Source organism: Pelecanus crispus, chromosome 19, assembly GCF_030463565.1.
Source record: "Pelecanus crispus isolate bPelCri1 chromosome 19, bPelCri1.pri, whole genome shotgun sequence".
NCBI classification, from domain to species: domain Eukaryota; kingdom Metazoa; phylum Chordata; class Aves; order Pelecaniformes; family Pelecanidae; genus Pelecanus; species Pelecanus crispus.
The window spans coordinates 5922884-5945313 of record NC_134661.1 but is presented as its reverse complement, the minus strand read 5'-3'; the positions used below and the strand labels follow the sequence as shown (position 1 = coordinate 5945313).

Below are 22430 nucleotides of genomic sequence, written 5' to 3'. Positions count from 1 at the left end.
GGCGGGGGTCCCGGCGTCCCTGCTCCCACGCTGCCGGACCCCGGCACTGCCCTCCCCGGGGCGCGGTGGCCGGGAAGGGGGCACGCGCCCTGGCCCCGGCCGCAGCCGAGGGCAGGCTCAGGCGAAGACGGCGGAGTTTTGCCAGTAGGAATAGACGAGGAAGCCGGTGAAGGTGCTGTCCGTCTTGACGCTGGCGTAGAAGCCGATGTAGTCCCCCACGCCCACCTGCACCCACACCTCGTCCTCGGGCTCCAGGCGGACCAGGGCCCCCCCCGAGAGCGAGGTGGGCTTGGGCCAGTTTCCGTAGTACTGGAAGAAGGAGGCGATGGACTGGCCGTTCTTCATGATGTCAAACTGGAGGCTGGCGCGGTAGACGGTGGCGTGGACGGCAAAGTAGTAGAGGCCGGGCACCTCGCAGGTGAACTTGCCCGTGGCGGGGTCGTAGTGGCCCTGCTCGTTGATGAGCACCACGTCGAAGCGGATGGGCTGGTCGGCCAGCGGCGGGCTGCGCGACTCGGAGCGCTTGGCGCTGAAGGCCGAGCGGGGGGCCACCGCGCACTCGCCCTGCGCCCCCTTCTCACCGTGCATGCCGTCCACACCGGGGCTGCCCACCTCCCCGCGGGGACCGGGCGCTCCTGGGGCAGGCAGGAGGGGGACAGGGTTACCTCTAAGCCACCGCCACCAGCGCGGCCCCCTGCCATCGGAGCTCCCCCAGCCACCCTGCCCAGCCTCAGTCCCACCGGGGTTACAACCCTCCCACAGCATGCGGCTGCCGAATACCCACTGTGGCCAGCACTCTGCCTGGGGAAGCAGCACAAGGGGGAGGGCTAGGTGCACATGATAAGCAGGTGCAGCAGCAACAAGAGAGTTGGAGAAACCCCCACAGGCTGGGAGAAATCCCAGCCCAGGAGCCAGGGTGGGGATGATGCAGCTGTATTCTGGGGACAACTTGGTGGGCCCTTCTAAAGCGGGGGGTGGAGGATAGGGATGGCAGTGAGGATGGGGAGAAATGCAGCTTTGCCAGTGATGGGGCGCTGCTCCCTGTTGCAGGAGCACAGGGCCACTACAGCTGGGACCAGAGGGGCGGTGGTGGCATGAAAGGGGCACTTTTACAGCATTCTCTCTCGGTTTGGCAATGGGGAGCTGTGCCAGCATCCAGGACTCACCCCCTGGCTTGAGGGCATTCCCCTCAGGCAGGGCAGAGCAGGTCCCCCTCCCCAGCCAGGATGTCTCCTTTCTTACCAGGAGGGCCCATCTCGCCCTTCTCCCCTGGCATCCCCATTGCCCCGTCCCGGCCGTCTCGTCCGTCTCTGCCTGGCAGACCCTGGCCCCCGTGCAGGCCGGGGGTCCCCGGGATGCCCGGCTGCCCTGAGCACAGCCCAGGGATCTTGTTGTCTTCGATCTGCAAGGAGCTGGCGACGAGCCCAAGGAGGAAGAGGAGGAAGAGCTGCTTCATCTCGTCTGCCGAGGAGGGTCTGGAAGGGGGCAGAGAGGGGTAATGGCTCCGGGGACCTCAGTGAAGAGGGCTGGGAAACAGCCTTGCGGCGCCTGGCAGGGAGTGGGTGCGGGGGGTCGGCGGGGGACCGTTCCTCCTTCTTTCCCCCTCGCCTTTTTGGCTGCTCCCCACGGCAAGGCCTGACTGCTGGCCGCACCTGCCGCAGCATCCCCATCACCGGCTGTGCCACCACATCGCCCTGCAGCCCACCGGCGTGCCCCGCCACGGGACGGCGGCGTGGGGGGGCGGGGGCCAGGGAGCTGGGGAGGGAGCTGCGGCACGCGTGGGAGGCAGTAGCTCTGCGCGTGCAGCTGGGGGCTGTTTGGGATGGGAGCTGCCACATCGGTGGCGTGCCCGGCTCTGGGCGCGCGTGGGGGTGCCGGCGGGGGCCCGTTGCGATGTCAGCTGGAGGGCAGTGGGCGAGCTGGGGGCTGTGCGTGGGGTGGGGTTGTTGCACCCGGGCGGTGCGTGGCGGGGCGGCAGCTCGGGGAGCGCGGGGCTGCGTCGCGGCCCAGCCCTTGGCAGCATCCCCGCTGCCGGCAGCTCTGCTCCACGCCCGGCTGACTTCCTGGGGCACGGCTGTCTGGGGCTGCAGCATCCCCGGCTGTGCTGGACCACCCCGGTGCCGGGGACCACCCTGCTGCCCGGGCTGCCCCCAGCCCTTCCCACACCAGCGCAGCGAGAGCGGAGCCCCGCGCCCGGCGCTGGCCCCCTCCCCATGGCCTTGCCCAGGGAAAGCTGCTCTCTTCCCCCTCCTGGACGAGAGGGCTGCAACAAAGAGGAAAAGGAGGAGGAAAGTGTCTCTCTCCTCCGCCCAGGCGTCAGAGCCAGGACCCCAGGGAGTCCCAGCTCCCCCCGGTGCGGGGTGGACAGAGCTGGGTAGCCCCACTCACTGTGATCCCGCGGCTCCTGCCCCAGCGCCTCGCTGCTCTCCGGAGTGGAAGGGCTGCGGCTCTTCCTGACCACTTCACTCTGACGAAGGCCCTAGGAAAGGCAGCCTCTCCACCCCCCCCCTCCTCCTCACGTCTCTCCTCCCAAACTCCAAAGGAAATCAAGGGCCTTGGGAGCCAAAAGCTACAAGACAAGGGGAAAAAGAAAAATAATCCCATGGTGTCGGAAGTGCTGTAAGCAGGGGGAAGGGAGAGTGAGAGAAACAGCCTGGCAAAGGGAGAGGAGACATGGGCTGCAAACCACCTCGGCTGAACACGTCTGGGCACCCGGGCAGCAGGATGGAGGGAAGGGAAATGAGAAAACAGGCAGTAAGTGGAACAAGAGAAAGGCCAAGGGAGGGAAACCCAGCAAAGGCAGGCAGGGTTGGAGCAGGAGGAGGAAGAGGGAGCCCTCGGGGCGTGCGGGTGCCCTGACGGGCAGCCCTGGGGCTGTCTGGGGCAGCTAGGCTGAGGCAAGGGGGACAGCAGGCGCACGCAGGCTGGCAGTGCCAGCCCTGGGAGCACCCGCGGGGAGCCGCAGGAGCCAGCCGGGGGGTGCTGGCGTAGGGCCCGGAGGCAGCGCGTGGGGCTGAGCGGGCAGGGATGTGCCAGCCGGCAGCGGGCAGGTGGAAGCGCAGGCAGAGCCGCGCTTCGGCCGTGCCAGGAAGCAGGGCTAGCCCTAGGGGACCGCGGGGCACGCGGCAAAGCTGGGACCGTGCCGGGCTTTCGAAGGCACTCCCAGTTTGCCTTTAACTCGTTCCAGCACTGAGTGCATCCAAGGGACACCGTCAGAAGCCGAGCCGTGGGGCGGTCCCGTGGCTGGGGGAGTCCTCGTGCCCTGCAGCCAGCTTGCAGCAGCCGGGACATGCAGGGAGCGAAGGAGCCAGGTGGGCTCAGGTCCCCTGAGCAGGGGTGGCTGTGCGGGAACGGCGGTGCCGTGCTGGCTGCAAGGGCAGAGTGGTGCTGACCCAAGTGGGTCCTGCTCCCTGTAACTCCAGCCAGGCAGGGGACTTTCCCACACGCTCAGGGCAGGAGAGGGCAGTGAGAAGCATGCCAGCGCTGCTGGCTTTCTCCTTCCTGTGCCGGTGCCCGCAGCAGTGCGGGTGACATTGCCGGCTAAGCCTGCCTGCCCCGGAAGCCCAGGGCCAGGCTGGGTGCTGGCAGGGAGCCACCTGGCTCCTCTCTCCCAAGGTGTGAAGGGGCTGTTGTTTTTGGCCAGCTGGGAGCTGGTTTGTGGCTGCGGGGTGTTGCCAGGCCTGTGGCCATCAGGGTGGCCTGAAGCCAGCATGGCCAGCTCAGATGGCAGGGCCACAGCCTTTGCTGGGACAGGATCCCCTCCCTGCACCATGGGGCTGCCAGCCTGACCCCCTCTGAGACCCATCCATCTCCCTGGGGCCCTGCAAGCCCCCCAGCCCATCGAGGGCACAGCCCATTCCCCCCTGCAGCCAGTCTCCCCTGTGCCCCTCCCTTCCTGTTCAGAACCCCCACCTCAGCCGTGGCTTCCCTTCCTTGGTCCATGCCTCAGTTTCCCCTGGGATTTGGCAAGACCCACACACAGGCCCTCCCCAAATGAGCCACCTGCTCCATTGGGTTTGTCAGCTGCTCACGCTGTTTATTCTGGCTTTGGCGCTGTGGGACATGGGCAGCCCTGGGCTCTTCTGCCTGCAGCCTGGCTCACCTCAGTCCAGCCTTGCTCCATTTGGGAAGCATTAACCCTTCCCCTGCTAGGCTGGCAGCTGCCTGAGGGCTGCGGGAAAAAGGCCACGCACAGCCTGGAGAGGCTGAAAGAGAGAAGTGAGCTGGGAACCATGCACGGCTCTGGCCAACGCACCTGGGGTTGGCTGAGGATGGGGAGGCAACGCCCAACCCTCTTGACACTGTCCTGCTGCTTGGCAGGGGGGACTTTGCGCGGTGTCCCCAGCACACCCCAACTTGTGGGCACAGCCCCTCCAGCACAAGCCTTTCCCTGTAGCAAGGCTGGGAAGGGGCACCTGCTCTCTAAGGACTTAGTCCTATGGGCAAGCCCGTGACATTTGGGCACTGAGCTGAGAGCTGAGCAGAGGGGTTGATCCCAGGGCAGGTGAGGAGCTAGGCAATGGGGTGCTGCTGATGGGGGCCACCCCAGCAGCTGGGTATTTGCAACAGGAGGAGGATAGGAGGGACATTTGGGGTGGGGGAGTGTCTCTGCTTCAGGCTGCTTCAGCCCCTGCTCCTCTTCTCTTGCTGGATCAGGGCTGGAAGCACTCTACGGGGTCATTGGAGTCAGGCAGGATGTTGCAGTTGATGGGCCAGAGGATGCCGAGGAGGCTGAGGGACTGCTGGCACCGCAGCTCAGCAGCCAGGCACACGGCTCGGCAGGGCTGCAGGACCCCCCCGTCTGGGGTGCACTTGGGCACAAAGAGGCTGCAGATGAGGAGGCGGAGGTGCTGGTAGCAGGCGAGCTCCATCAGCATCTGTGGGAGAGTGGCGGTGAGCGTGGCACGGTGTGGTGTGGTCTGGGCAGACCTGCGTGCAGCCCCTGGGCAGCTCACCTGGTAGTCCTGCAGCACCTCGGCAGCTCCCTCCTGGTCCGGGATGGCCAGCCAGATGTTGGGGAAGGAGGTGGCGTTGTAGCCCAGCCCCAGGCACATCTCCACGTCCACGGGCTCACAGACAGACCCTGCCACAGGGTGAGGTGCTTCACTTATAGCAGCAGCGATGCCCACCAGGAATGCCTTGAGCAGATGTTAGCCATCGGGCAGCTGCCAGCATGTCTCCTGGGTCAGGTGGGCTCAGGAGGGGCTGGGTGCTCAGTGGAGCACTCACCAAAGGCTGGGTAGGAGACTTCTGTGCAGTTCAGCTCGTCGGTGCCATCGGGGCAGTCGTGCCAGCCGTCACACACGGACTCCAGCACCCGGCACTCACCATTTCCGCAGGAGAACTCTGCGGGGCTGCAGGTCTCTGTAAGATGAGAGGGGCCGGCACGGCAGGGCATGGGCTTGGGCATAGGCACAGGCAGAGAGCAGGCTGGCCGTGGCCCGGATCGTGCCAATGGCAGCTGGCCTCCCTGCTGGGAGTCAGCCTGTTCCTGTGCTGACCACCCCTGTCTCCGCTCTTCTTGGTCGCTGGCCAGGGGACATCCAGGTGAGTGGTTGCAGAGCACTGCCACCTGGAAGCCACGGCTGATAGGTGACCATCGCTTGGCCCAGCTTAGGAGGGTCCCAAATTCCCTGGGTTTTTTGGGGGCAGCCCTCAGGTGATGGATCGTGCCTGTGGGCAGGTAAGCCCTTCCAGGCCACGTCCCCGTGGCTAGGATCAATAGGGTTGTAGGGTAATTCAGGTGAGAAGGGACCCCAGGGGCCTGTAGCCCAACCTCCTGCTCCAAGCAGGAGTGACAGCAGTTTTGTCCAGGGCTTTATCCAGTCTGGCCTTGAAAACCCCCAAGGATGGTGACTGCACAGCCCCTCTGGGCAGCCTGCACCCTGCTTGGCTACCTACTCTCTGTGGCATTGCGGGCTTGGTAGGTGGCGAAGAACCCATCGTCTGCTACTCCCTCGTCCGCCACAAAGAGGACGGTCATGACATGGCGTGAGGAGGTCAGGGTGGGTGGCACCTGGTGGCCGCAGAACCTGCCGGGGTCATGGGGCGAGGGATGCAGTCAGGGTGGGCAGTGGGCTGGACCAGTACCTCCCCAAACCCTGTCCTCTGGTGGCTCCCCCTCACCAGCCTGCCCCGTGCCTCAGTTTCCCCAGCTGAGCCACAGGAGCCCAGCACACCCAGGCTGGTGCAGCAGGGCCGGAGATATCAGGAATGTGCCCGTACCTGCCCATGAGGCTGGCGGCCCCAGTGCCTGCGCTGTCGTGCACCTCCACAAAGTCGAAGCTGCAGTCCTCGTGCGACTCCAGGCTGAAGTTGTGGAAGTGCAGGTCGATGATGTGGCCCACGGGCACTGAGATCTGCCAGAGGCACAGCTGCAGGGCAGGGGGCAGCCAGCGACACCCGTGAAGCTGGGCAGGGGCACCCCCAGCCTTCCCTGGTGGGAGGTTGCCTTCCTCCCTGCCTGCCCTCACCCTCGCCCTCCTCCTGCCTCCATCCCGCCGGCATCCCTTCTCTCACCTGCTGGTGCGGGTATGGCTGGGGATGGCTCGGGGTGGAGAAATGCCCCTCCAAGTTAGTCAGCGGCCCCCCGCACTCTGAAGAGACACACACACGTGCAGCTTTACCCCCTGTCCCTCTCCCTTCACCCCATCTCCCCGCTCCCCAGCCCCTGCCTCCCGCTGCCCATCGCTGCGCCCTCTGGCCAGGTGCCGTGGGGGCTGTGGGCTGCAAGCAGGGGGCTGGCCCACCTTTGTGTTTCAGGCTGCAGTTGGCCTCATCGCTCTTGTCCACGCAGTCGTGGAAGCCGTCGCAGATGAAGCCCAGGTGGAGGCAGAGCCCCTGGTCGCACAAGTGCTCATCCCAGGAACAGCTCTCTGCAGCACAGGCAGAGATGGCCAGGCTGGCAGTGGCATCCCACTGGGCACCCTCCCCTGCCCCAGTACCCTGGGCATTACGGGAGACCCTCCGGCGCTACCCACTGCCTGCCTGCAGCAAGGAGTGCTGGCAGTGCCTGGGGGCGGGGGTACTCACTCTCACCGGGGGCCACAGCGCGGTAGCGGGCACTGAAGCCTGGGGCGCCCACGCTGCTGTCGGAGACGAAGGTGACACGCAGGTGGTTGGAGTTGGTGTTGAAGGTCGGGGGGGGCACATTGCCGCAAAACCTGGGGGCACGACAAGGGGCGACACTGCTCGCCCCCGGAGATGCTGCCCCCTCCCCACTGCACCGCCACGCTCCCCGGGTGCGAGGGGCACTACCTGGTTGGGTCCCCCCGAGCTGGGGCAGGATCCATGCTGCCAGCCCCTGGCTCCTCGTAGAGCTCCACACGGTCAAAGAGGCAGGAGGCAGCGCCCTCCACGCTGAACGTCTCCATTTTGAGCTGGATGGTGAGGCCGGGGCCCACCTCGATGCGCCAGATGCAGAGTGCATTGGGTGGGTAGGGGCCGGGGTAGTTGGGGGAGCTGAAGGAGCCCTCGGGGCCCTGCAGGGTCCCACCGCAGGCTGCACGGGGCAACAGCGTGGGCATGAGCTAGTGCTGCAGGGCACTGCCGTCCTGGCACAGTGCCCTACGTGGGACTTACCCGGTGCTGGTGTGCTGGCTGTGGGCAGCCAGCTCTGGGTTGGGGTGGCAGCTGTTTCGGGGGCCAGGGCGTCCCTTTGGGTGGGTGCTGTGGTGGTGGCGGCGGTGCCACGGGCGGGCAGGGCTGCAGCTGCGGTGCTGGGTGGCTGCGGGGACACCAGCTCTGTGCCCGGGGAAGAGCAGGGACAGCTCAGCCCCAGCGGGGAGAAAAGGCTGCAGTGTGGGGAAGGGGCTTAGGAAGCTCAGCCAGCCCCACGTCCTATGCTCCCGCGCTACCCCACACGTGTGCAGGTCCCAGGGGATCCCACACAGCTCTCATAGGGCCCGGTGTCCTTGCCACCTTGCAGGGAGGTGGAGATCCCCCTTGCTCCTGTGCATGGGAGCACTCCCTCCCCACAACGGGCAGACCCCAGGAGGTCCTGTGTAGGACGGATGCCCTCGCTGTGCCCCTCTCCCCCTCTGAGCCGGTTCTGTGTCCCTCAGCTCATGGTCACAGCCCGCCCTGCTCGGGCACTCACGGTGGATGACGATGCCCAGCAGCAGGGCGACGAGGAAGAGGAGGACGGCACTCATCAGAGCCACGCAGAGCCAGGTGAACTTGCAGTCGGCGCGGTACCGCCAGCCTGCCTGGCCCCAGAACTGTCGGCCTGCAGGAGGGCGAGGAAAGTGGGCAGAGCCAGGGTGCTGCTAGCCATACCCCCACCTTGCCACCTCCCTGCATGGCTGGCTGAGCCACGGCTGGGCATGTCCTCACCTCTTGTCCCCAGGGTGCTAGTGGGTCCCCTAAGCGGCCCCAGAGCCCTGCGGGGAGCTTGCCCCGCCACCCCACTCCCAGACCCGCAGCTGCTCCTGGTGGCCCTGTGGACAGGGGCACATGTACAAACCCCCAGGCTGGTACCGAGGCCGTCCCGGGGCGACGTGGGGCTAGTCCCGTCCTCATCTGGCAGGCTCTCGGTGCTTGGTGCTGCCTGGAGCTCCTCACCCTCGAAGACAGGGTTGCAGAACTCGGTCTGCAGGAGAGCGATTGCAGGTGGCACCACGGGGAGCACGCTGTGGGGGCCCGCGGGTGCCTAGGAGGGGACACCTAGGTGGCACCCCCAGCCCTACCTTGCTGTGGTCCAGAGCCTCAGGGCAAAGCGTGATTTCGGTGAAGTCTTTCATCGCGGCAGGCGATTCCCGGTGCAGCCTGGCTAGAAGCCTCTCCAGCATGCTCTGCTCCCCAGCACAGCCACCTGCCCCACCACCCGCTCCTCCCCAGCTGCCCCCATCGGCCCCGGGGTGGCGTGGGGACCCCCGCTCCACGCACCGGGGCAGAGGCGGTGGCAGCGCCAGCTGCGCCTACGCGTGCCACCCCAGCACCAGAGCCCGCAGAGCCCCAAGGGCCATGCCCGCTGCTCTGCGAGTGCAGGAAGCCCTGGGAGACCGGCAGCCCCAGTCCCCTCTGCAGGCCCCTTCCCCCTCGCCCCGTTAATCCAGCTCAGCTGAGGATGCCGAGGTCAGGCTCTGGCACAGAGAACCAGCGCCTTAAAGGGGAAGGTGTGCTTGCACCCGCCCTGCTGGGAGCCCGTCCTGTTGGGGACCCTGCTTTCGGGGCACGGAGGGGCCATTGGTTTGCCTGCTGCCTCCAGGCTCCCCACTGGCGCAGGGGGGCACCTGAAGGGCTGCGCTGGGGAGCCTGGGCTGAACGCGTCCCTCCTTCCCTTGCACCTCTCCGGCACCGGGCACCGGAGGCCCGGTGCCTGCATTCCTGCTGCCCCTTAATGCCTCGGTGCCTGTCTCGTCCCCAAGCAGGGGAGAAAGGGGCCATTGTTCAGGGGCTTTGGGGGAAGAGCATGGGCGCTGGGGAGCTCCGCAGGGCTGGAGGAGGAGGAAGGGCTCCCTCTGCCTCTGGGCACCACGGGTGGCTGTAGGAGAGGGACTGCCGCCTGCGCCTGCGTCTCCCTTGCTCCAGGCAAGCCCTGGGCACAGGCGCTCCTGGGCCTCTGGAGCCATGCACGGGCAGGCTGCTCTGGCACCGGTGCCGGTTTCCCTCCCGCTGCGGGAGCCGCAGTCCTTCGTCTGCTCACCCCGAGACAAGCACAGGTACACAGCGCTCTGTTCAAGCTAAAATTTATTCCTGCACGAGTCTCCCTTGTAACGAGACACTTCCCGCCCATCTTGCTTACACGGTAAACAAGCCACCTGCCAAGCAGCAACACTGCCCCAGTCCGGTACCTGCCGCGGGCAGCCCCTCCATCCTGGCCTGCCCTCCCCTGAGCCCCGCCGGGATGCCCCAGGCTGGGGAGGATGCTCAGGGTGCAAGAGTGCTCAGCCTGCGCCCGCGGGGCCAGCGAGGGCGAAGCAGGACGGGTTGCTGGGTTGGACATAGCTGCCTTGCGGGCTGGGGCTGGGATTGTGCTGGGTCAGGCCCATCTGTCCTCCCTGCTGCATCTCAGGCAAGGCAGAATGGGGAGGAGAATAAATTAGAGAAAAGACTAAAAAGGCCACTGGCATTTGCTAGCTGGAGGACAGAGCAGCAGGGTGGGTGGGGAAGCGCATCCCCGGGCACCCAGGGGGGCTCCTGATTGCAGAGAGAAGAAAGCCCCAATTGCAGATGGTCCTGGAAAGCCACTGTCCTCCCCTCCCTCTCCTCTGCAGGACGGACATTCCTGTGCAACCCCCGTGGCCTCCCGCTCCCCTAAATGGTTTAAGGCACCGTCGTATGAGGAGGCAGGTAAAAACCTACCCAAAGCATCCCCCGGTACAAGTCCCTGGAGAGCCAGGAAGCGGTGGGGTGCTCCAGGTTGAGAGAAGTCCACTATAAATACATATAAATTCCACAAAATGTTTTCCTCCCTCCTGTCCGTGAGTCTGGGCCTGAACTCAGGCTGCTTTGAGGAGTGTGGGCAGCTGGTGGGGACGTGCTGCCTGAGATGGGATGGAGGCAACTGAAGGGCCGGGGTCCTTTGCCAGGAGGTTCAGAAGTGCCGGGAGGAGACCAGGAGCAGTTCACAAATCCTCTAGGACAGCCAAGCAGAATGGGAGTGCCAAGAGGCCAGGAGTGATGTGGGAGGCTCTCCTGGGTCCCCAGCTCTGGGTGCTCCCCCAAGGGAGCAGAGGTCCTGGCTGAGTCAATGGGGCAGGCAGCCCCATGCCCGCAGAGTCCCTTGCTCAGTATTTTTATTACACACCAACAAAAAAAAAAAAAAAAAAAAAAAAGAAACTAAAACGTACCCCAAGGTAAAAACCAACCGCCAGCGACCAGGAGGTGCCTGAGCTGCCTGGGCCCTGCCCTGCTGTGGGCTGCCTTCCTCAGTTCAGAGCTGGGGTGTCCTTGCCTGGGGTCTGCTCCTGGCCGCCTCCAGCCTCCCGCTGCAGCCACCTCGGGGTCTCTCCTCTTCACCTCCCTCTTGCACCTGGGGGGCAAATGGCCAAAACCTGGAGGCGCTGGCTCTGAGGGGTGGTGCAGGGGTCCCCAGGGAGGCAGGGCTGGCTACATGCGGGAGGACGGGCTGGCCAGCTCATAGAACAGCAGGTAGGCGTCGCTGCTGCGGACGTGGCTGGATGACATCGGGGTGACACTGCAGAGATGGGGAGATGTGCTGTGAGCAATGGGGATGAGGCACTGGGATGCCCTGGGCAGGGGGTCCCCACTTGCCCCGACCCTGCAGCCACCCCGGTCCCATGCGCAGCCTCACCGGGAGTCATTGAAACTGTGCCACTCGCTGGAGACGGGGCTCTTGCAGTAGGCGGTGTAGTGTCCCCCCATGGTGGTGCCCGAGTGGTTGGAGACGGCGTAGAGGTTGTAAATGGCATGGTCTGTGGGGAGCAAGGATGGTGCTCAGCTGTGCCAGCTGCTGTCCTGCTGCCCCACAACATGCCAGCACCGAGCTGGGGCCGGGAGGGACCGGCACCCTGGACGTCTGCGGCTCCCACCCCCCATGCTTCTGCCACCCGCTGCAGGCTGCAGCACCCTGGGGGGCATGAGGGACCCAGCCAGGAGCTGCCGGGAGCCCAGGGCTGGGCTGGAGCCACACAGGGCCCGGCACTCACTGCAGCTTTGCGAGGCAAACTCCCGGAGGTCCAGGTCCTTCAGCTGGAAGTTGACAAATGTGGTGAGCTTGCTCGTTCGTATCCTGGCCTCTGAGAAGCGCTTCAGGTCTGGGGGAGCATGTCAAGGAGCTGAGGGTCAAAGCGGAGCCTGCGAAGAACTGCCTGCCCCCCCCCGAGCACCCCTTAGCCCTGTCCCTCCGCCTGAAGGATACGAAGCACCAGGATCTTGGGGAACTTCTGGATGCTGAATTTCTTTGTGGACCTCGTCCTGGCTTTGCAGCGACAACATGTCTGTGGGAGACAAACAGCACAAGCAGGAGGGTGAGGGCAGATGCCAGCCCCACCAGGTACCGGGCCCACAGTCCTGGCAACACAAGCATGGAGGGAAAGGGGCCCAGCCTGCACCAAGGCAAGCCCACCTGTCACCGTGCCCCACGCCCCATACCGGTTTCTCATCCCCGTCCAGCACATCCTCTTTGGTGAAGAGCCGTAGGCAGTCCATGAGGGTCACCTCCCCGTAGCCTTTCTGTGGGAGCACAGCGCGGGTCAGGGATGGGGTGTGCAGGGCAGGGGACTGGGGGTCAGTGGGGACCCCTTACCTTCGGGATGGGCAGGGACAGGTCCCAGAAGGGGTCGAAGGCTGTGGAGCAGTAGCCGCACTCGCTGCAGGTCAGTGAACTCTTCAGCTGCCCAACAAAGAGGTCTGGTGGGGATGGGACAAAGCAGGGGTGAGACCCCCAGTTCCCAGCCCCTCTCCCAGCCCAGCCCTGCCCTCCTCTCCCCACAGCCCTGCTCACCGCCAATGCGGCTGTCCTCCCTCTCCTGGTACCTCCTCCACATCTGGCGGCTCTTCTCATCATCACTGCAAGAGATGGGGAGACAGAGCCATACTGAGTGTGGCCTGGAGGACGTCGGCCCCCATGACCCAGCCCAGAGGCACCCGCATGGTCACCGTCCCTGGGCCGGGCTTGCAGGCAGCGAGCTTTGTCTGCCGCCCCCGCCCCAGCCAGCACTTACGGGAGGTGGTCCAGGGTGTCCGTGCTGGCCCGTGGCCGCACCAGCACACGGTTCACCTCGCTGTGCAGCCCATCAAGGAGGAACCGCAGGAACTCCTGTGCGTCCTGCTGGCTGCAAGACATGGGGCATAGCTGGTGAGTGGTGGCAGGAGCTCGGCTCCCCCTTGCCACCCCTGCACCAACACCCCTTACTTGTAGCCGACGAAGCGGGGGGCATATCTCTGGATCTGCGTCTTGAACTCAGAGGGGCTCACACTCTCATTGGGGGACGAGGTCCAGAGCAGCTGAATCAGCTTTGCAAACTCTGTGGGCAGAGAGGCACGTCAGCAGCACAGCTGGCCCTGGCCAGCCCTGCTGGCATGGCTTTGCCGTGCCCTCCAGGAGAGTGTCCAGCACCCCACTCCGGGGTCCCCATGGCCAGCCCTATCCCCTCTGGAGAGAGGACCCGATCCTCCCACTGGTCGGGCACCCACAGCTCGGCACCTGCCCCAACAAGGCTGGGGAGAGCACTGACCTCTGGGTGGGGGGTCCCCCAGGACACGGGGTGGCCCAGGGAGCAGGGACGTGCTGCAGGGACGCCCCGCAGGGTGCAGAGCCAGGGGCCGGTGACTGACAGTTACCTGACATGAGCGCGGTGCGCATGCGGCTGTTGTTGTTGAGGTCCCGCAGGTACTGGTTCTGCAGGCAGTAATCCCGCAGCTCCTTGGTGTTGCTCAGGCACTGCAGGATGGAGTTCATGAAGCACTGGGGGAGGCAGAAGAGAAAACCATGGCAACGGGAGGCAGAGGGAGGCAGGCGGTGGCAGGGGGACACCTGGGGCGAGTGGGCAGAGGATGGGGACAAAGCAGCGCAGAGCACGGGAGCCCCTTTCTCAGCCAGCACTGTCAGGAGCAGGGTGCAGGGAGCCACCGGGGTGAGAGTGTGGGTGCTGGGGGCGAGGCGAAGGGACAGAGCTCCCTCCTGCCCCACAGATGTGCCCGCAGAAGAGCACAGTGTGAGCTGGGGACGTGCAGCCAGGTGCCTGGGTAAGCACTCACCGTATTGCCAAGGTTTCGCAGGCCGGTCAGCCCCTGCACCGCCTTGGAGCTCTGCAAAGAGAGGGAACAGGGCTGAGACAGTGCCTGGCACAGGCTGCCCATGCCTGCGGGTAGCCCAGTGAGGCCGTGGTGCCATGGGCATCCACGTGGAGCAGACCCTCAAGGGCAAGCAGAGGCCCCATCCCCCTGCGGGCATCAAGGGCAGAGCCAGCCCCGCAGCTGCTCTCTGCACTAGCTGCACGCAGGACCGTGGCTGAGGGCCCGGTGGGAAGCCACGGCTGGCCTGCCCCATCCTGCTGGTCTGGCTGCTGCTCGGCTCCCTGGCCCAGGGCAACGCGCAGGGCTCAAAGTTCTCCCTGCCCGGTGACGCTGCTGCCCCATGCCTGGGCTGCAGGCCAGGCCAGCCGCCCCTGCTGCCTCCCCTCCCCAGCCCTGTGCCCTCGGAAGCTGGGGGGCGGCAGTGCCCCGTGCCTGCCCCATGGCTGCAGGAGGTGCACAGTGACCTGCCGCTGCCCGCCTTGTCCACATTGGGTGTCCCCTCCGGGACACCCTGCACAAGAGCAGCCCAGACTTTGGCACAGCTGTTTTGCAGGATAAAGTCCACCCAGGAAAGTGCAAGACCAGCCCTGCAGCAGTCAGCCTGAGGGACAGGGCTGCGAGCCCAGCGGTGCCCTCCCAAAAGCACTGGCCTGGCTGTGCTGTGCCCATGCCATGGGGCTCTTCCAGGGCCCCAGATACTCCCTGAGCCGGGCAGGCCCACACCAAGCAGAGCGCTGGGGCTAGGAGGCATCGCCACTCTTTGCTGGAGAGACCGAGAGCATGGAGGAGTCTGGGGTGCCACAGGATTGCCCACACCCCTCCCCGTGTGGGGGACTGGGTGCTGGTGGGGACGAGTGGTGGGAGCCCAGGGGTCCGGCTCCCAGCTCTGCATGTGAGCCTGGCGCAGAGGGTAGTGATGGGGTGAACCTCCCCAGAGCCATGCCCGGAGCAGGGTGGAAGGCTGACAGGGCTTGCAGGGTCAGACTGCTGACCATACCCCCCCAGCCTGACCAGCTTTTAAAGATCCTCAGGCAAACTCCTCAGCTGCCCACCCCAGGCGTGAGGAGGGGGAGGAGGAGAGGAGGGGAGGGGGCCCAGCAGCTCCAAAATAGCAGCAGCTGGTGTGTGTGTGGGAGGTGCTGAGCACCCAGCCCTGACAGCAGCCCAAAATAACCCAGATCCAGTTACACGTGCTCCTTAGCGACGGTACAGGCATCACCCACCGCAGGGGGGACCAGCCCCAGCGGGAACTCGGCCGCCCTGCGCGGGCACAGGCGGCTGTGCTGGCCTGACCGGGTACCCTGTGTGCCATGCGAGTGCCCCCTCAGTGCCCAGCACGCAGGGCTGTCCGCAGCCGTGGCCGGCCGCAGCACTCGGTGCGGGGGGGTGGCTGTGCAAAAGTACCAGGCAAACCCACTGCTTACCCCTGGGCGGGGACCCCCAGGCCAGGGGCAGGCTCAGCTGGGCAAGGGGTGCCAGCAGCCTGCGGCAGGTCAGTGTCACGCCGCGGCTGGAGGAGCTGGCCTGGCTTTGGTCCCTGAGCAGACGGGGCCGAGCAGGCAGCAGGAAAGGTGGGTCTGTGTCCCAACAGCCTCCATCCCTTGAAGGGACCGACCCCCTGAGGGCCCGCTGCTCATGCACCCACCCCTGTTGCAGGGAAGGTCACGGTGCCAGGAGGGGTAGCAGCAACTCCTGGGAGCTGCCCCAGCGTGCCCCAGCCATGCCCATCAGGACGCTGCTCGTCCAGTTGCCCTGGCTGGGCAGCTCCTGCCGTGTGCCGGGAGGGACCAGAGTGTCCCACCGATGTGGGTGCAAACCTCCCCTCAGGACCTGATACTCGCCCACTGCCTGGCCAGGCCAGGACCTGGGCTGCCCTCCCAGAGGCTGGAGCAACCCCAGGGGAGGGCTGGACTGGGGGGGGCCCACCAGGTGCCCCCATACTGTGGCACAAGCCTGTGTGCACCAAGGTCTTATTCCTCCCCCTAGTTTTCCCTCCCCTGGGTGACTCAACTCCAGCTAATCCCCCTTGCCCGTCCGGGGCTTTATCTAGGACACGGCACTGCTCAGAGGCGGCGAAGGAGAGCTGGCTCACGCGGCGGCGGCTAGGGAGTCCCCGAGGCTGCACTGCAGGAGGGGGACGGGGGACAGGGGAAGGGGACAGGAACAAGATCCCGACTGTCCTGCCCCATCCAGGTCCGCACGCCAAGTGCCTGGCAGCGGGAGAGCGGGAGCAGCCAGACTTACATAAGTGCCCAGACCCTGCCCCCTGCCCCCTGCCTCTGCTGTCTCCGCACGGGGAGACCTGCCCGGCACTGTGGCTCCGAGGACAGCCAAGCTCAGGCCGGTGACACTGTCAAGGGGCTGGTGTGACCAGGAGCCCCTTCTTTGCGGTGGGTAGGCTGGGGCATGGGGACTTGACCAAGGTCACCGCAGGGGCAGGGCTGGGAGAGGGTCCCGGGCACCCTGACACGTGCTTTCGCCTGCTCCCTGCCCCTCCTGCGGGACACCGGGGCACCCCGGCCCCGCGGCCAGCCGGGATGGGCACCCACCCCAGGCACCCCATCCTCCGTCAAGGGGGATGCCAGGGGGTACCCCATGCTCCCCGGCGAGGGCAGGGGCTGCCCCCTCCCTGCACCCCCTTCTCTGTCCCCAAGCCAGAGGGCAGGGGCTGCGGGAGCCACAGGGCTCGTACCTTGGTCTTGTTGAGGACGAGCCCGACGAAGGTGGAGACCAGCAGGGACCCTGGCATGGAGGTGCGGGGACGCAGGTCCTTGTGAAGGTCGGGGAGCGCGGGGGGCTCCTCGGGCAGCGTCACTGTGTAGGAGTCCCTCATGATGGCCCTCGTGGGCACGGCGAGACGCAAGGGCCAGCCGCGGGTAGGGGGATCCCAGGGGCGCCGGGTGGGCACCCCTCGCCTCAGGCCAGCTGAGGCCTGGGGCACGGGGTCAGGCGCCCGGCCTCGCTGGAGCACCAGCACGGTGTGCGGCGCCGGAGCCGGTGCCGGCTCTGAGGCTGACGGCACCTGAGCGGCTCTGACATCAAATGGGTGGAGAGGCGGCAGCCGGGCTCCGTGACGGCCAGCCCCCGCCGCACCGCGTGGTACGGCTGAGCTGCGAGCCAAGGGGGCCCGCGAGGGGCGGCTGTGCCCGTGGGCCACGCTCGCGGCACGCCGAGCCCGTGGTGGCAGCAGGGCCCCGGCACCGCAGGGCCTCCGGGGAGGATGCGGGCAGCGCCCCGGTGCAGCCCTCTACCCCCTCTAGCCCGCCGACACGCCGCAGCCCGGCAGCTCTCGGCAGCGGTGCTCCCCGCGCTCCAGGTGCCCGTCCCCCGTGCCGGCACCACACTGGCATCACGGGGGCAATAGGGCACGTAGTGCCAGGCGGCAGCCGGAGGAGCGCCTGCTCCCCCGGCGCTGCCCCGTGCTCCCGGCTCCGGGGGCCCAGGGCTGATGGCACCAGCTCTGCGGCCCCGGGCGCGCTGGGCTGCCAGCACGGTGCTGGCCTGAGAGCTGGGCAGGCGCTTGGCAGAGACCCCAGCCAGGGGTCAGTCGCCAAAACTGCTCAGTAAAACGGGGACAGTCCCACAGCATGTGGGTGCGTGGGGTGGCTGTACCCAGAGAGGGGCCGAGGGCTGTCTGAGAGGGTTGGTGGGGCTCCTAGGCATGTGCATTCCCTGCAGGGCCAGTGCTGGGCTGCTGCGCAGTGCCGTTTTGGGGGAGCTGAACAACAGCAGACGGCGCATACCCCCCTCTTTGGGGAATTCTTTGGCACTGAGCTCAGAGGGTATTTCAGTGCCTTGCTTCCTTTGCTGGGGAAAAACTCGCCCCAAATCCTGTGTGGAGCAAAGACCCCATCTGGTGTCTTCCCTCTGAGCACTGGGTAAACTGAGGCACGGAGCAGGCAGGGCTCCAGCTCTTCTCCTGCAGCAAGGGCAGACGTGGAGGCTGGCAGGGAGCCTGTCTCCCCTGCATCCCAGTCCTGCATGTCCCTCTGCTCACCCCTCTGACCGCAGCAGGGTGAACGACGGAGGCTTGCGACTGCTGTGCGTGCCCAGGTGTCTTACCCGCTCACGCAGGGAAATTTCCATGGGCGACTGAGGCAGGGAGTGCAGTCAGGCTGCTCCGAGGACAGCCAAAGCCTCCAGCCTCACCAAGGGGGCTGGAGGCACCGAGCAGAGGCTGCTTTCCTCCCATGCCAGCCCCCACCAGCACACCTCCAGCCGGAGCCAGCGGCTGCTGTTTGAATCCTAATTGCTGCAGATGCAGCCTCCGCTGTCCGCGGTGTGAGCTCAGCACAGCCAGTGGAGGGGCTGACTGCGGGGGGAAGGGAGGGAGACTATTTTTGGCACCAGCAAAAATATCTGAGGAGGCATCTTGCAGCGTTATTCATCTGCAGGGCCAGGGCTTTTTGCATCACAACAGGATGCTTGTCGTAATCCCCGCTTGCGTGTGCGCGCATGTGTATATATATACACACCCCACAGTGTGTACACCATACACACGCAGGGATGCAGCGTGCACGCCCCGCTGGCCTTGCGCAGTGTGGGTGCCCTGCAACGCGCTCCCACAGCCCCTGCAGGTCGCATCCCGGGCCCCGGGGCCACGGCACGGCTCCCCAGTGCGCGTACCGCTGTACCAGCGCCGCGCACGCCAGCCAGGGCTCCCGCCACCCTGCCCTGCAGCCCGGTGGGTGGCCCGGGGGCAGATTTGCCCCAGTGCACAGGCTGCCCCAAGCGCTGTGCAGGGTGCCGGTGCAGCGCTCTCCCTGGGGATGTACCGTGCCAGCAGAACCGGTTCCATGGCAAGAGGGGTGACGTTCAGCCACATCCTGCGCCGAACCTCGTGCCCTGGTGACATCGGGCACTTTGGGCCAAGGACCAAATTCCCCTCCAGCCAGCGCGGCACGCAGGCTCTCAGGGCAAGGAGAGAGAAGGGGAGCCCCGGTGGGATGGCATCACTCAGAGCTAGCTCCCTACCCTCAGCTGTCCCCTCTGCAGCGGTGACCTTCTGCCATGGGCAGAGGTTGCCACAGGCCCGGTTGGCACCATGAAGGCAGGCAGGGCCACGACTGGCTGCCGGCCAGAGACGTCAGCTGCTCAGGATGGGGCTGCGGAGAGCTGCTGGCGTTTTTGTGGGTGGCTGTGGCCTTCTGACCCTATGTTCACCCAGGGTGGTTAATGGGGCGGCACAGCTCCGGTCCTGGCCCCCGCCAGCCTGCCCTTCCCGGGAGCCAGCATGGCCCTGCGCAGAGCCGGCGGCTCGGCAGGCATGGCCGCTCACTGCAGCTGCACGTGCCTCCCTTTGCCCTGCGGGATGGTAAACGGAGGTGCAAAGTGACGGTATGGGTAGGAACAAATGTGGGCATCCTCGCCTCCTGGCTGCAAACTCCTCTGGATGGTGGTTCGTGTGGTGTGGAGGCAGGAGGTGGCTGGGGAAGAAGGGATGGGAAGAGGCACTGAGCCAGCCCCGCCATGCCTTGGCTCTGGCTGGAGCGGGTGCTGCTGGCACTGCCCTTGGGGCTGGGTAATGGGGCAGAACCGATGGCAGCGCCAGGGCTGCAACATGTGCTTGTTTCCGGCACCTGGCACGACCGCAAGCACCCAAGTCAGTTTTACGATCGGTACATATGCTTCATGGCTTGGGAAAGGGAGGAAAAAAAGCACAGGAGTGGAAAATAGCAGGTGGGCCCATCAAAGCACCAAGGAAACCTAAGCCAGTGTCATCAGTCCAGCCTCCCTGCCTGCCCCGGCACGGGTGCCTGCCCCAGCACCCTGTGCCAGCTGCCAAGCCCCGCTCATCTTTGCCACCCCTCAGCCCTGGCTGGAAAGCCCCCAGCTGCATTCACATGCAGACCACAAGGCTGCTGTTTGGGAGCAGTGCATTCCCTGATGCCCCATGGCCATCCCATGGCAGCAGGCTGGCACCCACATCGGAGCAGTGTGTGGGCACCTGGGGGTGGGGACCCCTGCCCTGGCAGTGGTGGCAAGGGCTTTAGTGAGTGCCCATGGCTGGCAGCGGCTGCTGGGTCCCCCCTCGGTCCCCCCCATCGGGGCCTGGCGTGGGAGGGGGAGGCAGGAATTCCCTTCCAAAGCACCCCTCCTCCACTCGCCCCGGCCCTCCAACCTGCTCCCCTGCCCCAGAGCTGGGGCCAGGGACCAGGCGGGTTGGGCACAGGGGGTACTGCTGGCGCTGCATGTGGTGCAGCTGGTTCTGGGGCGGAGGGTGCTGGGGAAGGTGCAGGTGAGTTGCTGGCAGTGGGTTGCAATGCTGCACCCCCTCCATTGCCCCTGCTCCCGTGCCTGGGGGCTCAGGTGGGTGTTTAAAACCCAGGTGAGCACCAGGGAGAGGGAAGAGGGGAGCCAGCCCTGCCAGGAGTGGGATGGGAGGCTCCAGAGAGAGAGGGGGGAGACCTTTTCCGCTGAGCCCCAGCTGAGGACATGTGGTGGGCAGGAGTGTCTGCCTGTCCTCCCTACACCATGCCTTCGGCTGTGCCCCCCCAGCCCAAGGGCATGGGCCAGACCTCCAGGCTGCTCCCACAGCCCTTTCCCAGGCCCTTGGGCACAGGGAGGGACATGGGGGTACTGGCTGGGAAGGGAAAGAGCTTTCTCTCCTGCTCGCAGTGAAGCAGAGAAGAATCCCCCAGCCCTTATCCTCCCATTTTGGTGGGAAACAGTGGGACAGAGCTGCAGGGAAGCAAAGGGCAGGTCAGACCCTGCACAGGGCCAGACTGGCCTCCACCATGGGTGAGTGAAGGCTGACTGGAAAGAGTGGAAGACAATGCGGGCAGAGCCTGACCAGATCTTGGAAGGAAACCTGAGTGGAAAATTACCAGGCTGCTCCCCTGCGCGCCTGAGCCGGGCTGCGCGTGTGATGCCTGCTCCCGGCCTGGGCTGAGGCTCTGGGGATGGTGCAGCACCGATTGATACCTGGGGCACCGAGTGCCTGCCACCTCGTGTGACGCTGTACAGAGCAGCCACTGCCATGGAGAAACTGCTGCTTCCCTGGCTGCCGCGGCCCATGCTGGGGGCTGGGGCAGAGGGCCCCAGGATGGCAGCAACAGACCATGCCAGGGATCAGGCATCACAGGGCACGAGTGAAAAACCTGACTGGCAGCTGGGCACCAAGTCACTGTGCCAGAGCCAGCAGCAGTCAAACCAGCCTTCCCAGCTGGGTGTCTCCAGCAGGGCGAGTGCCCAGCCCTGTCATGTCACCTTCTCTAGCTGGGATGAGGCAGCAGGAAGCCCTCTTTGGGAGGGAGCGGAGGGCGGGGGGTGTAGGCACAGTCAGCGGTGTGGGGACATGGTGCACAGTGTGCACCCATGCAGGTTTGCATGCACCGGGGTGTAAGTACGCCTGCGTGTGCCATCACCCGCTGTCATGCACACATGCAGAAAGGTGCAGCGCACACACTCCTGTCAGCACGTGGACACCCTGAGCCGCAAGGCACCTGTGGGGAGCCCCATGAGCTGTGCTCCCAGCAGTGCAGGCAGCGAGGAGCACAGCCCCTCAGAGGACACCTGCCTGCCTGCACACGGCTGTCTCAGCAGCTCTGGCCCAGGACTGCTGTGCCAGCAAGGGCGGCTCGAAGGGTCAGCAGCAGCCCTGCGTGGTACAGATGCAGATGCAGAAACCGAGGCACGGAGCAATGCACTGAGATTCCCAGGGAGAGTGTGCAAGGCACGGCCCACATACCCCACCGCAGCCCAGCTTTGTCCCCTGTCCCCCAGCAAGCGCCACGTACCGTGGGGTCCCGGGCGGGCACGTCACAGTAGCCATCGTTCCTCTCGCAGGGCTGGCTGGTGCAGCGGGTGCTGGAGGCCGGCAGGGCAGAGCCGAGGGTGACCTGTGAGGGGCTGAGGGGGCTGGTGGGGAGGCTGCCATGGCTGCTTTTCCTCCCATAGCTCTCCAGGTAGCTGCGGACGTAGTCAGAATGCGTGGCAGCCTGGTAGAGACCCTGCAGGGCGCTGAGCTCCTGGCGGCCCCGGGTGCCGAGGGGGGCGGGGGTGGGCACATAGGTGCTGTCTGAGGTGTGTAGCCCTGAAAACTCCTGTGCCAGATCCGAGTGGCTGATGGATTTGCGACGGCTGAGAGGCGCTGTGGTGGGCAGGTAGCCCGGGGGGCTGCTGGGGGCCCCCGTGAAGGTGTAGCACGCACCCCCACTCAGCCCGCTGCTGGGCAGCCGGCTCTGGGTGCGGATGTACATGGGGCTCAGGTGGATGCTGGAGTCGGGGTACAGGGGCAGCCGGCTGCTGTCGTATCCACTGGTTGGGGACAGCCCCGTGTGGTGGTACCGGGGGGAGGCCAGGTAGCTGGTTTTGAAGCCGATTTTGTTGCTGTCTGCATAGGATGTGGCCAAAGTGGATCCATAGGAGGTGTAGGAACTGTAGCTGCTGGGCACCTTGCTGTAGGTGGTCTCGGCATAGCGGGACGAGTCAACATACCGCTTCAGGGTAGAGGAGAGCTGGGACATGCTGGAGGCTGGGGCTCAGCAGGCACTCCTGGAGGCATCGACTGCAAGAGAAGAGCCCGCGGTCAGCACAACGGGGCACCCACCACCAGCACCCACCCAGTAGCTCACTGGCTCCTGCCTCACCTGGAGACCCTGGGAGAGGGGCGGGCAGGCAACAGCAGGAACCCTGGGTATGAAGGGTGCAGGGGGGGCTGTGGGGTGCAGGGTGGCCATGGCTCCTGCCACCTGCCAGCCCTCCTGGAGAGCCTGGGACAGCAG

General features: G+C 65.9%; 3 protein-coding genes across 5 annotated transcripts; all 3 read right to left on the bottom strand.

Annotated features, from left to right (window-relative positions):
- Positions 1 to 117: 117 nt before the first annotated feature.
- Positions 118 to 1459, bottom strand: C1QTNF5 (C1q and TNF related 5). The gene is made up of 2 exons (XM_075723350.1): positions 1243 to 1459; positions 118 to 635 (listed from the first exon to the last, which is right to left on the bottom strand). Exons 1-2 carry the CDS (start codon positions 1454 to 1456, stop codon positions 118 to 120), a joined length of 732 nt encoding a protein of 243 aa, XP_075579465.1. The 5' UTR covers positions 1457 to 1459.
- A 3193-nt stretch (positions 1460 to 4652) lies between these two features.
- Positions 4653 to 8741, bottom strand: MFRP (membrane frizzled-related protein). Its single transcript, XM_075723359.1, has 13 exons — positions 8688 to 8741; positions 8479 to 8590; positions 8099 to 8227; positions 7582 to 7743; positions 7258 to 7501; positions 7033 to 7163; positions 6750 to 6875; positions 6520 to 6596; positions 6226 to 6374; positions 5902 to 6032; positions 5230 to 5364; positions 4956 to 5083; positions 4653 to 4877 (listed from the first exon to the last, which is right to left on the bottom strand). The coding sequence occupies exons 1-13, from the start codon at positions 8739 to 8741 to the stop codon at positions 4653 to 4655; spliced, it is 1803 nt and encodes a 600-aa protein (XP_075579474.1).
- Positions 8742 to 11052: 2311 nt separating this feature from the next.
- USP2 (ubiquitin specific peptidase 2) lies at positions 11053 to 22172 on the bottom strand. Of its 3 annotated transcripts, XM_075723298.1 has the most exons (13): positions 21546 to 22172; positions 21444 to 21494; positions 13666 to 13716; positions 13249 to 13372; positions 12821 to 12932; positions 12630 to 12740; positions 12410 to 12474; positions 12212 to 12315; positions 12058 to 12138; positions 11825 to 11903; positions 11613 to 11720; positions 11258 to 11378; positions 11053 to 11140 (listed from the first exon to the last, which is right to left on the bottom strand). In XM_075723298.1, exons 1-13 carry the CDS (start codon positions 22170 to 22172, stop codon positions 11053 to 11055), a joined length of 1722 nt encoding a protein of 573 aa, XP_075579413.1. The 3 variants fall into 3 exon arrangements, with proteins under 3 accessions (XP_075579413.1, XP_075579412.1, XP_075579414.1); XM_075723297.1 differs by having other exon boundaries at positions 21444 to 22172; XM_075723299.1 differs by lacking the exons at positions 21444 to 21494; positions 21546 to 22172 and adding an exon at positions 16397 to 16537.
- Between the last annotated feature and the right edge of the window lie 258 nt (positions 22173 to 22430).

Coding starts and splice junctions, on each gene's coding strand:
- C1QTNF5 (XM_075723350.1), bottom strand. CDS start 1,456: ATGAAGCAGCTCTTCCTCCTCTTCCTCCTTGGGCTCGTCGCCAGCTCC. Junction 636..1,242: donor GGGCGAGATGGGCCCTCCTG/GTAAGAAAGGAG, acceptor TGCCTGCCCCAG/GAGCGCCCGGTCCCCGCGGG.
- MFRP (XM_075723359.1), bottom strand. CDS start 8,741: ATGAAAGACTTCACCGAAATCACGCTTTGCCCTGAGGCTCTGGACCAC. Junction 8,228..8,478: donor GTCGCCCCGGGACGGCCTCG/GTACCAGCCTGG, acceptor GCCCTCCTGCAG/GCCGACAGTTCTGGGGCCAG. Junction 5,365..5,901: donor AGCCCGCAATGCCACAGAGA/GTAGGTAGCCAA, acceptor CTCATCTTACAG/AGACCTGCAGCCCCGCAGAG.
- USP2 (XM_075723297.1), bottom strand. CDS start 22,172: ATGTCCCAGCTCTCCTCTACCCTGAAGCGGTATGTTGACTCGTCCCGC. Junction 12,139..12,211: donor TGTCCCTGCCCATCCCGAAG/GTAAGGGGTCCC, acceptor GTGCTCCCACAG/AAAGGCTACGGGGAGGTGAC. Junction 11,141..11,257: donor CACAGTTTCAATGACTCCCG/GTGAGGCTGCGC, acceptor CCATCTCTGCAG/TGTCACCCCGATGTCATCCA.